Source organism: Typopeltis vanoorti, chromosome 5, assembly GCF_054136105.1.
Source record: "Typopeltis vanoorti isolate ZY-2024b chromosome 5, IOZ_Tvanoo_1.0, whole genome shotgun sequence".
In the NCBI taxonomy this organism is placed as follows: Eukaryota; Metazoa; Arthropoda; class Arachnida; order Uropygi; family Thelyphonidae; genus Typopeltis; species Typopeltis vanoorti.
Window position 1 is genome coordinate 100,196,429 of NC_143553.1, and position 21,298 is coordinate 100,217,726.

The 21,298-nt window shown below is 34.6% G+C and overlaps 1 protein-coding gene across 1 annotated transcript in view; it reads right to left on the minus strand.

Annotated features, from left to right (window-relative positions):
- LOC150106689 (gem-associated protein 5-like) overlaps positions 1-21,298 on the minus strand; it is a 560,402-nt gene that overhangs the window by 320,641 nt on the left and 218,463 nt on the right. The window contains exon 10 of the mRNA XM_090392643.1: positions 8,869-9,076. Coding sequence (XP_090248769.1) covers positions 8,869-9,076 — 208 coding nt within the window. The remainder of the gene's footprint in view (positions 1-8,868; positions 9,077-21,298) is intronic.

Genomic DNA, 21,298 nt, shown 5'->3' on the forward strand with positions numbered 1-21,298 from the left:
CTTACGTATCTTTGGAGCTCTGTAAATTCTGGGAACAAACAAATATCAAGAAGCAAGATTTCTTGGTTTCTACAAGCTAGTTTACAACATCTTTAAGGAAATTACTGATTATGTTGTGGGCATGACAGGTGGGAGTCGTTATTCAGTTGGTCGTAGGTGTTAGTGTCATTGAGTAAGTTCATTTTGCCAATAAATGTAATCCTACAATGTTCTTGTCATGTGGTATTTTCTGAAGTGCCTACCATTCTTTTTATGATATATCTGCATGGCTGTTTGGCTTTGAAAAGTATGGCTGATGTTTTGATGCAAATTAAATCTGAGGTAACGTTGTGTATGAACATACAGATGGACTAAGGAAATTAGGAAACAATGCCTCAGATTTAATTTGCATCAAAACATCAGCCATACTTTTCAAAGTCAAACAAGTCATATATTATTATTATTAGAGAGACCTCCAGGGAGTCAGAGATTCAACGAGGGAGGCCACATACTATATGCAACCACTATCATATGTGTTCTTGAATTCATTCACACTGATTGTACACACAACATCCAATGGCAATCCATTCCAATCACACACCATCCTATAAGAGAAAAATTTAGCCCTCACCCCTTTTTAGTGGAATTCATTCTCAGCTTTCAAGGAAGCCCTCTTGTCCTTTCTCCACCCTCCATAATATGAACCTCCTATATGACCCTTTCAGAAGTTAGTATGTCTCAATATGTCCCCTCTTTCTCCTGTTTACTAGAGTCTGCAGTATACAAATTGTCAATCTGTCTTCATAATTAGTATTCCGCAATCCCGATATAATTTTTAACACTCTCTCTTTGGCAATCTCTCCACTGTATACTGCAGAATCACAATGGAAACCAGGAGACCAGACCCACACACAATAGTCCAAGTGAGGCCTTATCAAAGCCTTTTAAAGAGGCAAAACGACATCCTTATTTTTACATGTGAACATTCGTTTCAGCATTGCAATTATCTTTTGAGTTGCATTTGAAATCTTTGCTACATAGCACCTGAACTTCAACTTGCTATCTACTAACACTCTAAGCTCCCACCAATATGATACGACATTGGATATCTAATCATGCCAAAGTGAATGACTTTGCATTTACTAACATTGAACTGACATCCATTTTCCCATGACCACAATTCCAGCCTATTCAAATCATTCTGCAAGTACTGCATATCAGTAGCATTCCTGATTACCCTACCTATCTTTGCATCATGACCTGTATGTTGCCTATCAAATCCTTCCCAATATCATTAACCACATTGCCATCAACATGGATAAAATACGTCACTCCTCATGCACTTCGTGTCCATCATATATTTCAATTTAATATCAATGGTATTCCAATTTTAATATGCATTTCGCATCCATGGTAACCTTGATGTATATACACATCATGGCTGGTTGGGTGGCTAATATACAGAAAGAATAACAGTGGACAAAGAACTGCTCCTTGTAATACACCACTAGTTATCTTAAATCTTGCAGACTTGCATCACTGTATACCACTTTTTTGATATCTGTCAGTTAGCCATCCTCTTATTCATGCCAATAGTTTATAATCCAAACCCATATTGTCCAATTTATGCAACAGCCTTCCATGCTTTTTTTTTTTTTATGTTGTGCCCATACACAAGAGGTTGGTTGATGAACCTATAGTACATTAGTACCATGTATGGGTTGGGAAAGGAGGAACATGTTTACATTTGATTTAAATGACTGTAAATTGTATTCCTTGGGAAAGGAATAGAACAGTAGGGAGGAGGAAAAGAAACTTGTTCTGTTTGTTTCTAGGTATACCGTGAAAGGATACTGAGCAGCAGCTGCAAGTGTTCCAATGAGCTAAGTACTAAGTGGAGGAATTATTGATGTTATTTCAGATGAGCATTCAATACTGGGTGGATTTGTGATTTGTATAATGTTAACAGCTGTTAAGGGGTAAAGTAACATCTTGAGTGAAAGAAAAATCTTAGTTTTTTTGAAGCTAAGGATGCAATGGTTGTGATGTGAGGGTAATTCCAAGAAGAGAGAGCTCAAACTGTCTGGAAATTTCGGCATCATCAAAAAGGATACTTGATGAAAATGTTTTTTTTTTATGGGAAACAGGACAGAATTGGTTTTATTAGCATTGAAATTGATGAGGTTATCAGAACCCTATTATAGGATGGCTTTGAGATCAGAATTGAGAGTGGTGGTGGGTGATGTTCTATGGGTTGAGGTGAGTTGTGTAGAGTAAGGTTAATCAAAAGAAAGCAAAGAGTGTAATGTGCTGTCGTCTGCAAAACTGTGTATTGGGTTGGAGGTCAACTGAAGTAGGTTGTTGATATATAGCAGGAAGAGGGTTGGTGAGAGGACAAAACCTTGTGGAACCCCAGCATTAATTGAATAGTGAGAGAATAGGGAGGAGCCATCCACCATCATACACAGTGTGCATCCAGAGAGAAAGCTGGCAATCCTACTACAGAAGTCCTGGGTCAGACCAAATGATGGTAGTTTGCTTAGTAAGCCTTTGTGCTAGACCAGGTCAACGGCTTTGCAGATATCAAGTGCAACCACTTGAGATTCGCCAAATTTCTCCATGGCATTTGTCCAGAGATGCGTGATATATGTGAGCAGATCTCCTGTTGATTGGCAGCGACGGAATCCATACTGGTGGTCGTTTATTAGGTGGGGTCTTCAAGGTAGTGTAGGAGTTGGGAATGGATGATTTTTTCCATTACTTTAGACAGGACTAAGGTAAGTAAGATTGGGCAGTAGTTGGATGGCAGTGACTTGTCACCCTTCTTGGGAATGGGTTGAATATAGGCCGATTTCCATTTTGTAGGATAGATTCCAGTGGAGTAAGAGAGTATATATAGGCAACATAGGATAGGAGTCAGTTCAGGCGTGCAAACTTTCAGGACAATTTGGGGGAATGCCATCAGGTCCAGGAGACTTTTTTTTGTGTGTCTAATCTGGACAGTATTTTTCTGATCTCATCCTGGCAAAAGGATATAGGGGCATTGTGTGTTGGGTGTCTGGAATCGTTGGGGGACATTTGCTATTGTCAGTTATGCATGCATTGGAAGCAAAGTGTGAAGCTGGAAGATTGGTTTTTTCTGTGGGTGATGATCCAATGGAGCCATCTAGGTTTAAGGGAAGGAATAGTGTTAGGCAGATGTTACGGGCAATCTTTGGCGAGAGACCAAAAGGCTGCTACGGTTTGGACAGGCTGCTAGTTTCCTGCTTTTTTGCTCTTTCAAACTCTGTTTTGGAAGCATTGATTGTTTCTTTTTGCATCTACTTCAGGCTTCGGTATAAGCTCTAAAGGAGGATGAGGTTCTTGATTTCAGTCAGTTATGTTATGTCTGGTGTTTCATCTGTCCAACCTTGGCACATCTTTTGGAGAACCTGGGTTTAGTTAGGGAATGGCAGTTCAGAGTAGTGTGTGTGGAATGTATGTTTCCATACCAGTGAGGATTACTTTGGTAATAAGTTCGGTGCATATGTTTGGGTTGGAAGGCCGGAAGCAATAGTCCAAGGGAATGTGGCATAGAAGTTACAGAGGCTGTCCCACTTGGCACAGTTATAATGCCAAACTACTCTTGTATGGGGAGGAGATGAGCACTAGATTGTGGTCAGAATTACCTAGGGGCTCACTACTTTCACTGTGTATTGGGGGGGGGGGTATTGGTGAGGAAGAGATCTAGGAGTGTTTGGGGAGTGGTTTGGGTTATGTGGTATTCTGGTTGGCATCTGAACAAGTTGTGTAAGGTTGTTAGTGATGGCAAATGTTTCAGCATCTCTGCCTGCAAGATCTATACAACTGGAAGAGGAAAGCCAGCTGGTGTTATGGACATTAAAATCTCTTAGGAGGATAATTTCGCTGTTGGGAAAGTGGGATTGGAGAAAATCAATTTTTAAGGAGAGGAAATTAAAGAGCTCAGAGTGGTTGGTTGAATTGGGAGAACAATAGAGAAAGTAAATGAATTTGACTGAGTGGGAAAGTGATATTTTCAACCAAAGGTTAAAGTTGGGTGATTCTAGGTTGAGTGCTCTCTGGTAACATATGTCAGAGTAGATGTCTGCGCATACATCCACTCTGATGATGTGCAAAAGTTGTTAAAGAGTGAGTAGTTTGGAAAGTTGAGATGAGATAAATAGTGCTGGGGAGAGGTGAGATTTGAATTTAGGCCAAAAAGAGTAGGTAGGTTTGGTAGACTGAAGCTATGGTAGTGGAGACACTATTAAGGTTGGAGTTTAGGCCACGGATGTTGGTGAAGTGGATATGTAAGGTTTTGTGAGTCATATGTTTCACTGCAAAGGTCTTGCACATTTCCTATGCAGTGCCTGCATACTGGTCTCCATGATGGCTGCTAGTGGTATCACTTGGTTTTTGCACCAATTTAACTTGTCTGTAGTCGATGAGTGAAGTCGTGGACGAATCGATGCTGTATTCTGTCAAAAGCCTTATCAAAATCCAAAAGTATCATGGTGTATCCATTCCCCTTGTCTAGTTCAATGGTAACATTATAGAATGTGAGCAAATTGCTAAAACACGATCTTCCCTTAGTAAATCTGTGTTGTTTAGTGCAAAGTAGTGATTCACTGTTAAAGCATTTTGGCATGCGAGCCCTTACCAATATTTCCAAAATCTTTACCAGCACTCCTGAGATACTGATTGGTCAATAGTTGGATACATCGTCCTTTGCACCACCCTTGTGCAATGGAATTACCATACATTCTTTCCATTCCTGCAGAATCTTCCCTGTTCTGAGACTCAAATTATATAGCCTGGTGAAAGGAATAGCCAGTTCAGCTGAACACTCTTTTAGCATCTGTGCTGATATCCCATCAGTCTCTATTGCTGAATTCTCATTCAGTTTGTGCAACAGCTCTAATACCTCCTCTTCATTCACCTGGGTTTCTACATTCAGTGAAGAAGTAGCAGTAAACTCGATGTCGCACACATCAGGTTGATAGCTTTTAGCAAAATGGGCACTCATTTGTTAAACACCCTCACACCATCTACATTCAGAAGAGTTTTTCTTTCATATTCATTCTTTCTTTTATTTGCAGCATATTGATAGAATTCTCGTGGGTTGTCTTTAGATTGTAGAACCAGTTTCTTTTCATACTCAGACATAGCGTTCCATACAACAGTTGCGACTCTTCTGGCTTACTGCTTATAATTTTCATAACAGACATCATCCTTATGCAGATGGTATTCCTTCCACATTGTCCTTTTTACTCCTACCCTATTTATTCTTTGAACTCTCGGACACATTCTGATATTGCTATTTTTTAAATGCTTCCCATGCACTGTCAATATTCTTCCCATTCAGCAACCAATACCATTCCATTAAACTCAGTATACTCCTCAGTTGGTCATAATTCCTGCTGAATGGAACATTCAAAAACTTTGTCACTTCCCAAGTGAGTACTGCATGATCACTGTCATCAACTGGAGGCAGAATAATTACATCTGTAACATTAACTGAAACACCCTCTGACTTTCTGATATCGAGTTTCTTCTGTCACATGCTGCTTGAGGAAGTTGTACCATAACAGCTCAATAAATTCCGTTTCATTCTTTTCATGAGATTTTACTGCTACCCAATCAATATTTGGATAATTAAAGTCTCCCATTGATTACTTTTTCGTACCCATTTTTTGTATTTGGTGATGCATATCTTCAATACCACCAACCGATCCATCAGGTTTTGTAACAACACCCCACTATGTAATTAATCTCGTTAGATTCCACCTCACACCAGATGACTTCAAATTCACTGCCACCTGAAATACTGTTACTAATATTATAATCATAGTTCTCAACACTGCGCTAACTGGATTCAAGTCATCCGACATCATTAGCAGCACACCCTCTCCTGTCTATCCTTCCTAAAAATACTATTCTGTTTTACACTCGATACAAGTTAGTACATCTGATTCTGATAGCCAAGTCTCACTAAAACTTACAATCTGAGGTTCCAACATATTGACCAAGGCAACAAACTCTATGCCTTTGTTTCGAATATTTCTAGAATTCATATATAGACATAATAAACTATGTAAATGTTCTTTGGTATACTCTTGGCTGCGGTCTGCATGACAGAGTTGGACAACAAGATCTCTATTCTTCTCTAGTGACTTATACAAGTAGACATCTTTGCACGTTTGATGGGGGTCAGAACCAGACAAATACAAAATCGAAACTGTTCTCTCCTCATAATCATTTCCATGATAATGTCCATTCCTGTCATTAGCATAATTATATAACATTGTCGCTCTTACACTCATGTTCTTACCATTCCACTCATTATAATTTAGTTTCCCTGACTCTCTATGTTAGGTCTCATACTAGTTATTAGTTTTTCAAGATTCCTGATACCAAATGCATATTACAATAGTTTCTTCTGTTCCAATCATTAAGAATGGTAAACATGTTAATGTTTACCATTTTCTTAAAAAAGCAAAGTAACTGTTGAAAAAAAAGATCCTTTGAGAAATACTGTGAAAATAGCAGCATGCTATACTGTCTTTAACATATTGCATGTCAATGAATGTCTTAACAAAAGTTCCATTTTATTCTTTAACTAATTTTATGGAAAATGTCAATATGTTTGAAAATTTCCCTTTTCTCTCTGACCTCTACCAGCTGTTATTAGTTCTTATTACTAGTTAACTATGTTGACTAACATCTGAATAGTGACAGTTCTTGCTCCACAACATGCTAACATCACTGTCAACATATTCCTTTGCTAGAGATAAACAATTTCTTATATTGTAACTAAAACATTATCATTTTTAAAAGTTTTTTGAATATTTTCCTGAACCTTGCATCTGAAATCCTTCATGCAATAATGGAATTTATTTTCAGTTTTGGAATCACTCTGTGAACAATGTTAGAAATAGTAAGCACAAACATCAGTCTCGTACATTACTTTAAATATTTTAATTTAATTTTTGGTCACTTTTTATGTTATCACTATTTAATAATACAATATATATGTACATTTTGCATGAATAAATGCCTCAAATGCACAGCTTAACTAGTCAAACACAAAAAAGAGCTGGCTCATTTCTAAGGCTATCCACAAAAATGTCAAACATTATATCTCCTTATTATTAAAGATAAAATGGGGAAGTTAGGTGGGTGAAAAAGACCTAGATCTTGTTTATCACAGAGAAACCATTTTTATTCCTTGTTGATGCAATATGGTTGGGAACATGTTTATGATGGATCATATAAAGGAATAATGTTGGTCTACTATTTTGTTTCCCCCAACCTGTTTGTCTGGGGCTATTTAAGATTATCCGCTATTCCAGATAGTTGCCATCACCTGCATTCTCCTCTGCATGATCAAGGCCACCAATCTGCTTATCACATGTGTCCCTCTACTGTATGACAGCCAATGCTATGCATGCCAGCTGTGCATCACTTGTACTCTACTCAAGCATGATCAAGACTACCAATTACTTACTGTGTAAATCATCGGGTGGCTTTATAGGATAGGATTTTCTATTGGTTTATTTTCTTCTACACTGATATCTTATAAGGTGGAATATAATTTCAAGTCGACTTTGTTTTTTCCAACTAGATAGGTTGGAAAAAAAAAAAAAGAAACATTCTTTTCAGTTTAAAATGAACTTCAATTGTGAACTTTATGATTTCAGGTAAAGCAATATTAATTTAAACTGTCAAGACATTTTAAAACTTAAATGTTAATTAGATAGATTAAATGTTAAATAGATCTGTTATTCGGTTTTTTAACGAACTTTTTTTTTGATGTTCATAATACCAATACATGAACTTGTTTTTTCGTAATTTCTTATAGTTTGTGCTTTAAACTGTTAGTTATTCTTTACCCCTGAAGATGTTAGTCTGACGACTAACGAAACTTGTCAGGTTTGTTTTTAAGTACTTATTTAGTTTTAAAAAAACAGTCTTTTTTTAATAAAAATGTGGTCACAAAACTGGAATGATTCGATTAAATGTTAATTCTCTCTTGAATCTTTGATGTTTATAATCTCATACTGGTACAGTTCTCTAATTTCTTCTCCTTCTTCAATTACTATTTGAATTTATTCATTTTTACATTTTACACTTTATGTTCTTTTTATGCTGATGTTTATGTACAATTTTGCCATTTTTTTCTCTCTCTTTTTTTTCTCAATATATGGCTTTCTATCTTTGTTTACATTCTTGGCATACAGTTTCACCATACCCCAATTTTTTACACTCTTTTAATATTCACTCACAAGTAGGAGGCAATTGTCTTGGACTCTGTCTCCTTTGCTATAAAATATCAATTAGTCATTCATTTATTACCCTTTTTCTTTAGCTCTTTTCTTTAAGCACTAGTGTGTACTGTGAAATAATTTCATTGCACTGAATTCTATGAGCTAGTGAGCATACTCATATATCATGCATTACTTATACCTCATTTTTCTCTGTTGTTGTTATAATTATGAAAATTATGACAGATCCCTACATGTCTTAAAACTGATTCACAATATAAATTACATTTATATTTCTGTTGACCAAATAGTTCAACACAAATATCAGTTATATGAATATTTATATATTTTTTTATTTTTTTTTTTACTAAAATTATACTAAGTGTAAAATTATATGTGAAATGAACTAATTATTAAATTAAATATGAAATAAATAGGGCAAACTATCTAACTTAATTATTTAGCCTATTCAAAGCTTAAAATACATGTATCTGTAACTGTAAGCTGCCAACATTTAAAACTTGACAATGCGTATGCTACACTAACACCTAAGTGTTAGATGTAGCATACACATTATATTAATCAAATATCAATAGTCATCAATTGTGTGAGCTGTTACTCTTACCCATCATCATTTCCAATAGCAAGTATTGAAAAATCAGGTTTCCATACTATCTCTGTTCTTTCTGGAGGTTTCTGATTATTTCTTTCACTCTGAAGACTGATTAAATCATCAAATCGCTGAACATCTGCTTCCATATCAGAAGGATCATGAATAAAAATTTCACTACTTCCAGAAGAATATAGGTGAAAAGATATTTTTCCTTCTGATGCTGCAGTGAAAAGAAAAAAAATAAAACTTTAAAAAATACAAACTCAAGCAATAAATACTAATGTAGTTTTCCATGGCAAGCTGCAAACACATAATTTTTATTCTTTTATTTAAAATTCAGAAAATCAGGAAGTAACACAAATTAAATAATTCTGCAAATTAATTGGCATCAAACCATATCAGAAAAAATATTTGTTTTCTTTGATATTTTATTATAATATGGTGCAAAAAAATTATGTTAAAATATCCAAGAAGAAGAACAGACTGAACTTTTTGTTCCCATACCATTTAAGGTTTGCATAATACATGGACAACACTTTATTTCCCATAAGGAATAATATGTAACAATAGCTCTTTATCCACTTGTATTGGCTATTATTGATATGAGTTTTTACATTATAAACTTACATTATGTAATGACAAAATAAATATAACTTATGAAGCTGATGATTATTATAATTTATTACAGAATTTAATAAATTATAATAATTTATTATAATACTGTATTTATTATAATATAATAAGGTAATACTGCAAAAAAGTTAACAGAAGAGCACTAAAGATAATCAGGTTGTGACCCACTACATGAAGTTAATTTATCTGTGGTGACACATCTCAGTAATGAATAGTAGTTTTCAGATGGTCATCACTTATATGTTAGAATGTGTGTAATCAATGGTGTACTGTTGATCCATAACTGACAAAGTACAATTACATTTTAGGACTGGGGATCACATATTTTAGTAACTTAAATCTCACTTAGTGACAAACCTGCTATGAAATGACAAAAAACTTTCTGGAGGTTTCTGATTATTTCTTTCACTCTGAAGACTGATTAAATCATCAAATTGCTGAACATCTGCTTCCATATCAGAAGGATCATGAATAAAAATTCCACTACTTCCAGAAGAATATAGGTGAAATCAACAAACTTAAGAGAAACGTCATTTAACAGTAAGTGACAATAAGTTTCCAGGCTCATATATCTAGTATGAACCACAAAGAGAAAAGACTAATTTCAACTAATTTCCTATGCCCTGTGACATACATCATCAGGATAAAATAAGCATTTGAAAAAAACTTGTATTAACAAACCAATTCCAAAAACATAATGATGATGAAGTATGCAATAGAGTGTAGGACACTGGATGAATAAACTATTTTTATTATTAGTCTTCATAGTTCATAAGCTCATCATTGTCAAAAACATTACTCATCAATGAGAGTGAGAATAACATTTATATATAAACTACTCAATTAATTATTAAAAGCCTTTTCTATTGCAATTACATCTTAAAATTGAGGCTGAAGTTTTTCTATTCTTTTAATTTTTTTTGATAATAAATCATCATCATCATCAATTTCGTGATGTGTATCTAATCATGTAGTGCTTTTTATAAAAGCAATACATGATTAAGTCTACTTTATTATTAATTTCCTATCAATAATTTTTTCCACCAAATTAGTCTATTACTTGTCAGCACTCTGGTATTGTCATATCTAACATTTCATTCTTCCAGACACTTCTCACTGAGGAAATCCTATACCTTGATCTTCCTCTGAGTTTTTTTCCTGCCATCTTGGCTTCAAACACCTGTTTTGCTAACCTTACCTCTTCCATTCCATTTAAGTGACCACATCACCTTAGATTAATCCTGCTCACATGATTCAATGCAATGTCATTCTCCTTCCTAATGTCCTCATTCCTAATATATGATTCTGCCAACGATGCCATCTCTTCAGGCCTTTAATTTTTCTACGTACTCTCATATCTGTGGTCTCTAATGTTTAATATGCTTTATTTCTAACCCAACACTCAGATTGATAACTTAAATCTCATTTCAACACTGTTTGGTATTCTGGTAATTTAGAGTTTCAGCTAATTTCTCTCTTATTCCATATAAATTTATTCAACTGGCTCCTGACTATACCAGTTTTGCTTATTCTGTTGTCTATTTCCAGATTTAACTTGCCATCTTCACTAAAAACTGTGACTAAATGGCTGAAATATTTTACTTGTTCTATAGGATCTCCACTAAAAATGCAGCTGAAGTTTTCTATGTTCCTATCTATATTCATAGTTTCAACTTTTTTTTTTGCTAATTTTCATGCCAAATTTGTCACAGCTGTTATTCAATTTAGTTAAAATAATCTTGGAGCCCTGCACTAGATGTGTTTAGAAGTACGTCATTTTCATAATGCAAAGAGCTAAGTTTGACGTCTCCCAATCTAACATTAGGTTTGATGCCACTTTCTTTCATAATGATCCATATAGATGATGAGCTGCTGACTGACAACTTAAAAATAGACTATGTATTGCTGTATTTAATGTTCCATTTACCTAATATAATTGTAGTGTTTTGAAAAGCTTTTCCCTGAAAACAGTTTATCTGAAAAAGCTGCCGACTTTAATTCTTTATAAAACTTTCTTACATACTGTTCTTTTCAATGTAATATTTAGTTTTATCCTGCTTAGCACTAAGTAATGCCACTTCCAATTTCAAATCCTCTGTACACTCCTGTATCCTGAACTAGTATGACAATATCATTATCAATAATAGTTATCGATGAGGCTCTTTTTATTTCTTGTGTCTTCTCTCTATGTGAACTCATGCACACCTTTATGTTGGAACATGTTGTTTCAGTATGCTTTCTTCTTTTTCAGGAGTGTTTCTTTAACTTCTTTGTGTCCACGATGGTAGTTCTCATTTTTCCATCCTTACAGATTGAATGAATGGTCCATGTCCTGAGCAGAAATCCAGCAAATACTTACCATTATTATTAGTTTTGTCCTTTTCTTCAAATTTTCCCCCAAATTCCTATATGCTGTTTAGATCTCCAACAAGACCACTTTTTCCATTTTCTTTATGTCAGCTACTTGTTCTAATGATGTCCAAAAATTCTTCGACTTCTACCTTAGTAGAACCTCCTGTGGAACCATAGGCACAAATAAGTTTCATTGTTAATTTTCAGATTTTGTGAGTCTTCTCAAACAAGTGGAAAGGCTTATGTGTTGGCAGTACATGTTAATTTATTTTCACTGTATTATTGATTACAACACAGAATGATAAGAAAATAATAATATTTATTAACTTATTAGTCAATATTTCAATGGTATTATATCCAGCATTTTCAGAGCACAAGAGCAGTTATATACATATACAAGAAACAACAATTTTGTATAACAGTGGGACTACTTTTAAAAAAAAAATTTAAGAGACAGTACAATAATTAGGACCATTAGTGCTTGATTTTGGTAAATTTATAGAGCCTTACTTATTGAGGTTTGGAGTGTGCTTTAAAGCCTGCTGTTGATTCCAAAAACAATTTCTCTGACATATGATTTCTGTGTGGCACTTTTCTTTTCTTCCATTTGATCCTGTGTGAAAGGGTATCCAAGGGATGGTGTGTGAGGCATAACTTGCCATAATGCTAGTGATGAATGCATTTTTTATGACCCTCCAAGACGGATGTCAACAGTCCTTCCTCTCTGTCCATAGTAAGCCAGGTCACAAGAAGAACATGGCACTTTATAAACTCCTGGATGTGATAAAGAAGACCGTTAGGTGAATGGATGAGAGTTGCCAATTTGACACATGGTTTAGATATGGTGCAGAGCTGATATTTATTTCTGTTATTATAATATGCACTAGTGATGCCAGAATGTCTCCATTTCTTGATCACATCGCCAACCATTGCTGCTCCAGTTGAGCAGCAATAAAACATATGGACGTGCCACCAATATGACAGCCCACAATGACACCTCTCTCAAAATCACTGAGTTCACGTTGTGTTGCCATATCCCCTATATTCAGCTGCTGTGATGAAATACTGCTTCCTACTATTTGTACACCAGTTTTTATGTTATTAACAAACCTGGAATGTTCCAAAACTTCAAATAACAGGGATGTGGTGTCTGGACAATTATTGGTAGATAGTGTACATGGAATAAGCAGGTCTCATTGACTATATATTACTGTGCATAACAATATCTTCAGAAACTAGAATATACAGGTCATTTGAAATAGGAAGTGATCAGCATTTAGTTTAGAGTAGTATAATATTGAATATCATTGAAAAGAAAAATACATAAGAAAATTTTAAAAAGAATCAATGTTGAGCAGCTTTCACATGAATGTATACTGTTGTGTCCACTTTCAACATTATTCCTTGTATCTCTATATCAAGCTGCTAAAAGTGAAGTCTTTTCTACATGGGTCACAGGGTATCCCTATCACATAAAGAAATAGCCTCAGGGTAGAGCCATAATTCAATGTGGCAGAGTCCTCAAACCTTACTTCTCTTAAAATCCAGGGAAATTTATATTTTAGACTGCGCCACTTAGAATTATTAGATTAAAGATATAACTCAATCAAGAAGTAAGTTAGAAGATATACTCATGTGACCTAGGGTTGCAATCATGTCCTGAACTTTATTCAATTAAACTCCCGCTCAGATCCATAATGAATTTTACAAGTGGTGCATCGAATTCTATACACAGATTCATATATTTAGTTAAAATCAAGCAAGGTTTATTTGTTTCTAAGATTATAGTTTAACATACAAGAACAATCATCACTCTAAATAAAACACATTCTAATCTAAATCAATTAATTAGCTTGACTTCATCAGATATGATCTCTGAACACATTTTTTTCTCAAGTAATTCACACAAAAGTAAGTAATTCTATATCATCTAGATTACTACTAGATTCCAGCATTAAATTTCTATACTAACTACTGGTAACATTAACCATTCTTCAACATACATAGATTCAGTTTCAGTTAATAACCATTTACTCATGACTTTCTATAAAACACAAGCGATACAGTCCTGACCTATACTTGTATCTGAGTCCTTCACTAATAAAGCTTCACATATTAATACATATTCAGATTACATTCATATAAATAACAAACTTTACTTATCTCCACTCGATGGTACCTCTATTCGTCTGCTTCTGCTTTAGTCTATCCTCTGTTTCATTAGGACATTTCTTTGTTTCCTTCAATCTACCTTGGGTCAAGACCTCATAGTAATTACCAGCTTAGACTTCAGGGCGCGTGCATCTGCTGACCTTTCAACAGCATGGTCTGCTGCTACTTTCTGGGAATCTAGGACAGGGTTACCTGCTGTAACATCGTCCTAGTCTAGAGGTATTGTTCAGCCATCCCTGAACCAGCACCAGACTAACCCTTCACTACTCGAGGAAATGTGAGAACTCCACACGACGAAAGACCAAGAGAACGAGGGGAGGTCCTAACCCTTTTATACGTTCACCCTATCGGTAAAAAAAACAACACTGCACTGTTCATCTGGCACCTCGATTTCCTATGCCACATGACTTCACGACATCAATTTTCTCCGTGCTTGTTCACTCACTTACCAAGCACATGACCGCCGGGGGGCAATCGTCAGCGTGTCCTTGGACTATCTTTCACACAGAATACATTCTGGTGTTTCTTTTACAAGTTAATCTTACATCGAATTTAATATCAACACAAAACCATAACTCTCTTAATTTACATTTTGGCTCAGGCAACTTTCCTTTATATATATTTATCTAAATTCCTTTTTTTTTTTTTTTTTTTTTTTTTTTTTTTTTTTTTTTTTTTTAAACATGATAAAATTCTCCTTGAGCTAATTAATTATTTCTTTCTTCTTAAATCAATGTATTCAATATTTTCTAAAGTTCGCAATGATACCTACTTAGAAACAAGCATGTTTACAATAATTATTTTACAGGGTTTTGAACACTTTAGGATCTGGTATGAAAATCCTTTGTTAGTCCCAAGATTCCAGATAAAGCTCTCTTTTGCACACATCACTCTTTTTGCACCCAGCACAGTCAATGCAGGTCACTAGAAACCGATAATGCAAAATGCTAACCATTGGGTTCAGTACAACTAAAAGAAAGATAAGTGGAATTTTAACATTCTTAACTTATCAGAGTATAACAATACAAATTATTATTATTATTATTACATGACACCTCCAAGGAGTTCAAAGACTCATCGAGGGAGGGCACCTTCCTTACAGTTCCCTGGTCTTCAACACTCAAATCCACCAACTATACCAGCGAGCTACATCATCTACACCAACACCATCTACTACCCACCAGTATTTTCACAGACAATCACAAGAATCGAACATTAGGTCTTTCTTCTGTCAGCCTAGCACTATGAAGCAAATGCCACTTCCACTGACCTACTGTATTTGATACAAATATTACAAATCAAATAAAAATACAAATACTGTACAAATATTACAGGAAGAAAAATGAAGGTGTTTGAAAACAATAACCAAATCTTGTAGACACACGCAGTAGACTGCAGAAAACAAGGACAGATTCATCAGAGAGGCATGTGGTATAGTAATCTGCAAGGACAGAAAATAAGAACTCCATGGTGAACTCAGGAAGTTAAAGATGCAATCATAAAAAAAGAAAAAAGACTATAAAAAATTCCTTCCAAGCAAGTCAGCATATGCTCTGAACGAATACAGAGAAAAATATTAGAAAGTAAGGTAGTGTGTAAAAGAAGATAAATTTTGAAAAGGCTTTGGTAAGAAGATAGAAGATAAACATCTTAAGGGTGAAAAATGTTCTGGAGGCTATTGAGAAAGCTTAGAAATGGATTAAAGAGTAGTGTAAAGAGAATCAGAGATAATAAAAGGGACATGAAAACTGAAAGTAAAGATATTGTAGATATCTGGAATAATTAATTTGAAAGACTGTTAATGAAACATGCAGTTAGAGAACAGTGGTAGAAAGTATTCAAGAGGAATGCAATAAGGAGTACACATTAATACTACAGGTAAGAAAGGCCAGCAAAAACCTAAAACACAGAAAGGCAGGTGTAACAGATGTTGTATGAAATGCTCGAATATGGAAGTCTAAAAGTTTTACTTGGCTACAGTTGCGTAAATCAGAATGATTCGTTAAAGGATCAAATGCTACATTATTGGAGTAGAGCTCTCATAGTACCCATCTATAAAACGAGGAATAAAACTGAATGTGAGAATTACAGAGGAATTTCACTGTAATTGTCAGAGAAAACTGAAGAACAAACTGGATTCAATTCAAAAATTGGTTATTGGGATCCAATTTTCAATTTAAAACAGACATATGAGAAATCATGAGAATATAACAAGGACCTGTATTTAAGTTTTGTAGACCGGAATCCAAGGATCCAAGCGAAAAGCTGTTCAAATCACTATAATTATATGATGTAAACGAGTCACTGTACCAAGCAATATACACAGTCTATCAGGATCATGTGAGACAAGGTGCACATTATCTCCACTGCTATTCATCCTCTAAGGGTCACGTTATGAAGGACAGTGTCATTAAACCTGATATCAAAATTGAAGATATTAATTGCAGCTCTTTACTTTATGTAAAGTTTACTTCAGCTAATCAATCAGGAAAATTTATTTTTTTTAACAACTGCACCGTTCTAATTGAACTAATGTAGTTTGAGAATATATTCAGGCAATGACAATCAAGGAAAAGAAGGAGTACCCATAGTATTCAACACAAAATACGAGGCTAATCTTCTTGAATGGCAGTCAGTCTCAAGTAGAGTAATGTGGGCAAATATGAGAATGGGGAACTGGACAATGAGACTTATTTGTGCCTATGCTCCCACAGAAGGTTCTACTAAGGTAGAAGTGGAGGAATTTTTTGAGGCTTTAGAAAAAGCAACTGACACAATGAAAAAGGAAAAGTTGGTCCTTGTTGGGGATCTAAATAGCAGAGTAGGAAATGATTGTGAGACATACAGAAATATTTTGGGAAAATTTGGAGAAAAGAGCAAAGCTAATAATAATGGCAAATATCTGTTGGATTTCTGCTCAGGACATGGACTGGTTATTACTAACACCATGTTCCAACATAAAAATGTGCACAAATTCACATGGAGAGAAGAGGCTAGGAATAAGAAAATTCTCATTGACTATGTTATTGTTGATAGTGATGTTTTCTCCCTGGTGCAGGACACCAGAGTGTATAGAGGATTTGAAATTGGAAGTGATCACTATTTAGTCTTGAGCAGGATAAAATTGAATTTCATATTGAAAAGAATAACATGTAAAAAAGTTTTAAAGCGAATAAAAGTTGAGCAGCTCTCAGATATGAACTGTAGACTAAAATACACAAATATTATTCAAGAAAAAAGAAAGAGTGAGAGTAGGAACCAAACTTGGAGATTCAGTGGCACACCCTGAAGAAAACACTGATTGATTCAGCCAGTGAGGCATGGGGTGAGGTTGTTTGCAAGGATAGAAAAATCAGAACTCCATGGTGGACACAGAAAGTTAAAGAGGCAGTGAAGGAAAAGAAGAAAGCATATCAAAAGTTTCTGGCAAATAAGTCCACTTGTGCTCTTAGAGAATATAGAGACAAATGCAAGAATGCTAAACACTGTGTAAAACTAGCTAAACAAAAGTCATGGAAGGACTTTGGCAAGAATATAGAAAATAAATATCAAGAAGGTGGCAAAATATTCTGGAGGTTGTTGAAGAAGCTTAGGAATGGAGGAAAGAGTGCTGTAAAAGGAGTTAGAGATGATAAAGGTGACATGAAAACTGGAGAAAAAGATATCCTTGAAGTATGGAGTAATTACTTTGAAAAACTGCTAAATGAAACAAGCAGTGATGACAGCACAGTGGTAAAAAACACTGACCAGGCATGCAGGCAGGAATACATATCCATACTTGAAGTAGAAAAAGCCATCGAAGGCTTGAAATGTGGAAAGGCAGCTGGAGTAGATGATATTCGACCAGAAATGCTGAAGTATGGTGGTATAAGAGTCTTATAGTGGCTGCACTGCATAGTTCAGAAAGCCTGGACAGAGGGACGAATTCCCGATGATTGGAGTAGAGCTCTCATAGTACCCATATATAAAAAGGAAAATAAAACTGAATGTGAGAATTACAGAGGTATTTCCCTACTGAGTGTTCCTGGCAAGATCTATGCAAGTATACTTGAGAAACGGTTGAGAAGAATTGTGGAAGAAAAGCTTGGTGAAGAACAAGCTGAATTCAGGCCAAACAGATCTTCACTTTACGACAAATAGTCGAGAACGCATGGGAATATAACAAAGATCTGTATTTAAGTTTTGTCGATTTGGAAAAGGCATATGATAAGGTGCCAAGAGAGAAGCTATTCAATACGCTGCAGTTATATGGTGTCAATGGGGCATTATATAAAGCAATACTCAGTCTTTATTTGAGTTGTAAGTCAGCAGTTAGAATTGAAGGAAGTACAGGAAGATGGTTTAATGCTAAATCTGGAGTGAGACATGGATGTACATTATCCCCTCTGTTATTCATTATCTATATGGATCACATTATGAAGGAAAGTGGTATTAAACATGATATCAAAATTGGAGATGTTAATGTCAGCTCTTTGCTTTATGCGGATGATGTTATACTTCTAAATAAATCCGCTACAAGTCTGCAAGATTCTCTAACTAAATTGAATAGCTGTTATAATAGATATGGTATGAAGATCAGCAATAAAAAGACAAAGACAATGAAAATAGGCAGAATCATTGAAAATGTCAACTGTGTTGTGAATGGAGAACCTGTGGAACAAGTAAAACATTTCAGCTACTTAGGCACGATTTTTAGTTAAGGTGGTAAATTAAATATAGAAATAGACAACAGAATCAGCAAAGCTGGTATGGTGGGAAGTCAATTGAATAAATTCATATGGAATAAGAGAGAAATTAGTCGAAACACTAAATTAGCTGTATACAAGACAGTGTTCAAACCAGTTTTAACTTATGGATCTGAGAGCTAGGTCAGAAGTAAAACACTTGACCAAAGACTAGAGACCGCAGATATGAGAGTTCTGAGAAAGATTATAGGCGTGAACAGATGGCATCAATGGCAATATCATATTAAAAACGAGGATATTAGGAAAGAACTTGACATTGTCAGCATCCAGGAGTGTGTTAGCAGAGCTAATCTCAGGTGGTATGGTCACCTAAACAGAATGGGTGAGGAAAGATTAGCAAAACAAATGTTCTCTGCCAGGTTGGCAGCAAAACGACCGAGAGAAGACCAAGATATAGGCGGATTGATATGGTATAAAGTGCCTTAGACGATAGAAATATAAGATCTGATAATGTTGGAGTCTTGACAAGTAACAGACTGATTTGGAGGAAAATTGTAGATAGGAAGTTAGTAATGATATAATTTTTTCATGTAGTACTATCATATCCTGTACACCCCTTGTGGGTACATGGCAGGAATTTGATGATGATGATAGTTTGAGAATTAAGATAAGGAATACAGGCAAGATCTTAGTTAACACACATATTTTTCTATAGCAAGTCGTGGCAATTCTTAATAAATAGAGCATGAATGTTTGCTAGTTTTTTAGAGATAGTGCATTGGCAATTGATCAGGCAAGATAGTTAAACTTCTTCTTCCTGACATAGATTTTAGGCCAAGTGGCCTGTTCCTGTTTCATGCCATCTCTTTCTTGGTCTTCCGACTCTTCTTTTCCAACTTATTTTGTATCTGTATAATATTTTTGGCAGTCTGCTGTTGTCCATTCGATTTAAATGTTCTATCCACTTTTGTTTATGCTGTCTTATGTAGTAATTAATTGGTTTTATTTTCAGGGATTGTAGAATTTCTTCATTTGTTTTATGGTCCCACTTGGTATATCCAGCTGTTTTTCTGAGAAACTTCATTTCTGCTGTTTGAATTCGTTTTTCATCTTTCCTTTTTATGGTCTATGTATCGCTTCCGTATAGTAGAGTTGGTTTTGCCAAGATATTATATAGTTTGATTCTAGTGTGTTTTTGTACTAGGGATGGCTTAAATATATTACTTATTATGCCATTTACTAAGTTTGATATTTTGATGTCTATGTCTTTTTCTTCTTCATATGATAAATCAAATCCCAAATATCTGAAAGTATTTACTTGTTCTAATATTTTATTATCTATCACTATTTTACTTCTTATTAGGTTATCTCCTTTGAATGTCATTATTTTTGTTTTTTCTTAAATATTGTCATATTATATTGTTTTGAGATATCGTTTAATGATTTTAATGATCTTTGTAAATCATCTTCTGATGTAACTCATCAGAAAATGATCATCAGATGATTTGATCTTCTGCAAATAGCAGTGCATCTATCTTCATTTGTGGGGTTATTTGTATACCAAATGGGTTATACTGTTTCTAGATTGTTATAATTTTATTTATATATATATATTGAAAAGCAGAGGTGAGAGGGTACATCCTTGTTGTACTCCTCTTGATATATCTTCCATTCTGAGATGTGTTCTAATTTAACTGCTATTTTATTTCTTATATATTTCTTAAATGGATTGTAAAAGTTGGTTTGGTATGTTTAAATTGGTTAGTATTTTAAACAATTTTTGTCTATGAATTTCAAAGGCTTTTTCATAATCAATAAAGGCCATGTGTTTCTTTTTGAAATTCTCTTCTCTTTTCTATTAATAATTTTAGAGTAAAAATTGGATCTATGCAGGATTGGCCTTTTCGGAAACCATTTTGTTCTTCTAGTAGTTTCTCCTCTACAATACTGCTTAGCTTCTTTTTTAATATTCCTGCATATATTTTATATCCTATATTCAGCAGTCTAATTCCCCCTATAATTATTGCAATCTTCTTTATTTCCTTTTCTATAGATTGGGATAACCAGTGCTGTTTTCCAAGAGCTAGTTTTTCCAGACATCCAAATCACATTAAAAATTTTCAGAAGTCTTTCATTAGATTTTTTGCCTGCATTTTTGTATAGTTCTATATTTATATTGTCTTCTCCTGGTGTTTTCCAATTTTTCATCTCCTTTATTCATGTATTTTATTATTTTATAGGTTTTGGGTTGTGGCTTAAATAAATCCCTTTCTAGTTCTGTTACAAAATTGTTCCATCTCTCTCTCTGTGTTTTTTCCCTTACTTCTTGTTTTGCAATTGCACTGTTTCTTTTATACTCTAATTTATGCTTCTATTGTTTTGGAATTTAGCCATTTCTGGTAACTGTCCTTTATTGTTTTTATTATATTTTCTATTTCTTTGTTCCAGTATCACAGTCCTCTTTTTAATCCAGTTGTGCTTTATTCCTAAGCTTTCTGTTGCTGCTTTTGTGAGAATTTGGTTCAAATTTTCCCATTCATCTTCTATGTCACTTGATTCATGTGTGGTTTCTATTTTTAAGTTTGTGCATTTTTGATATT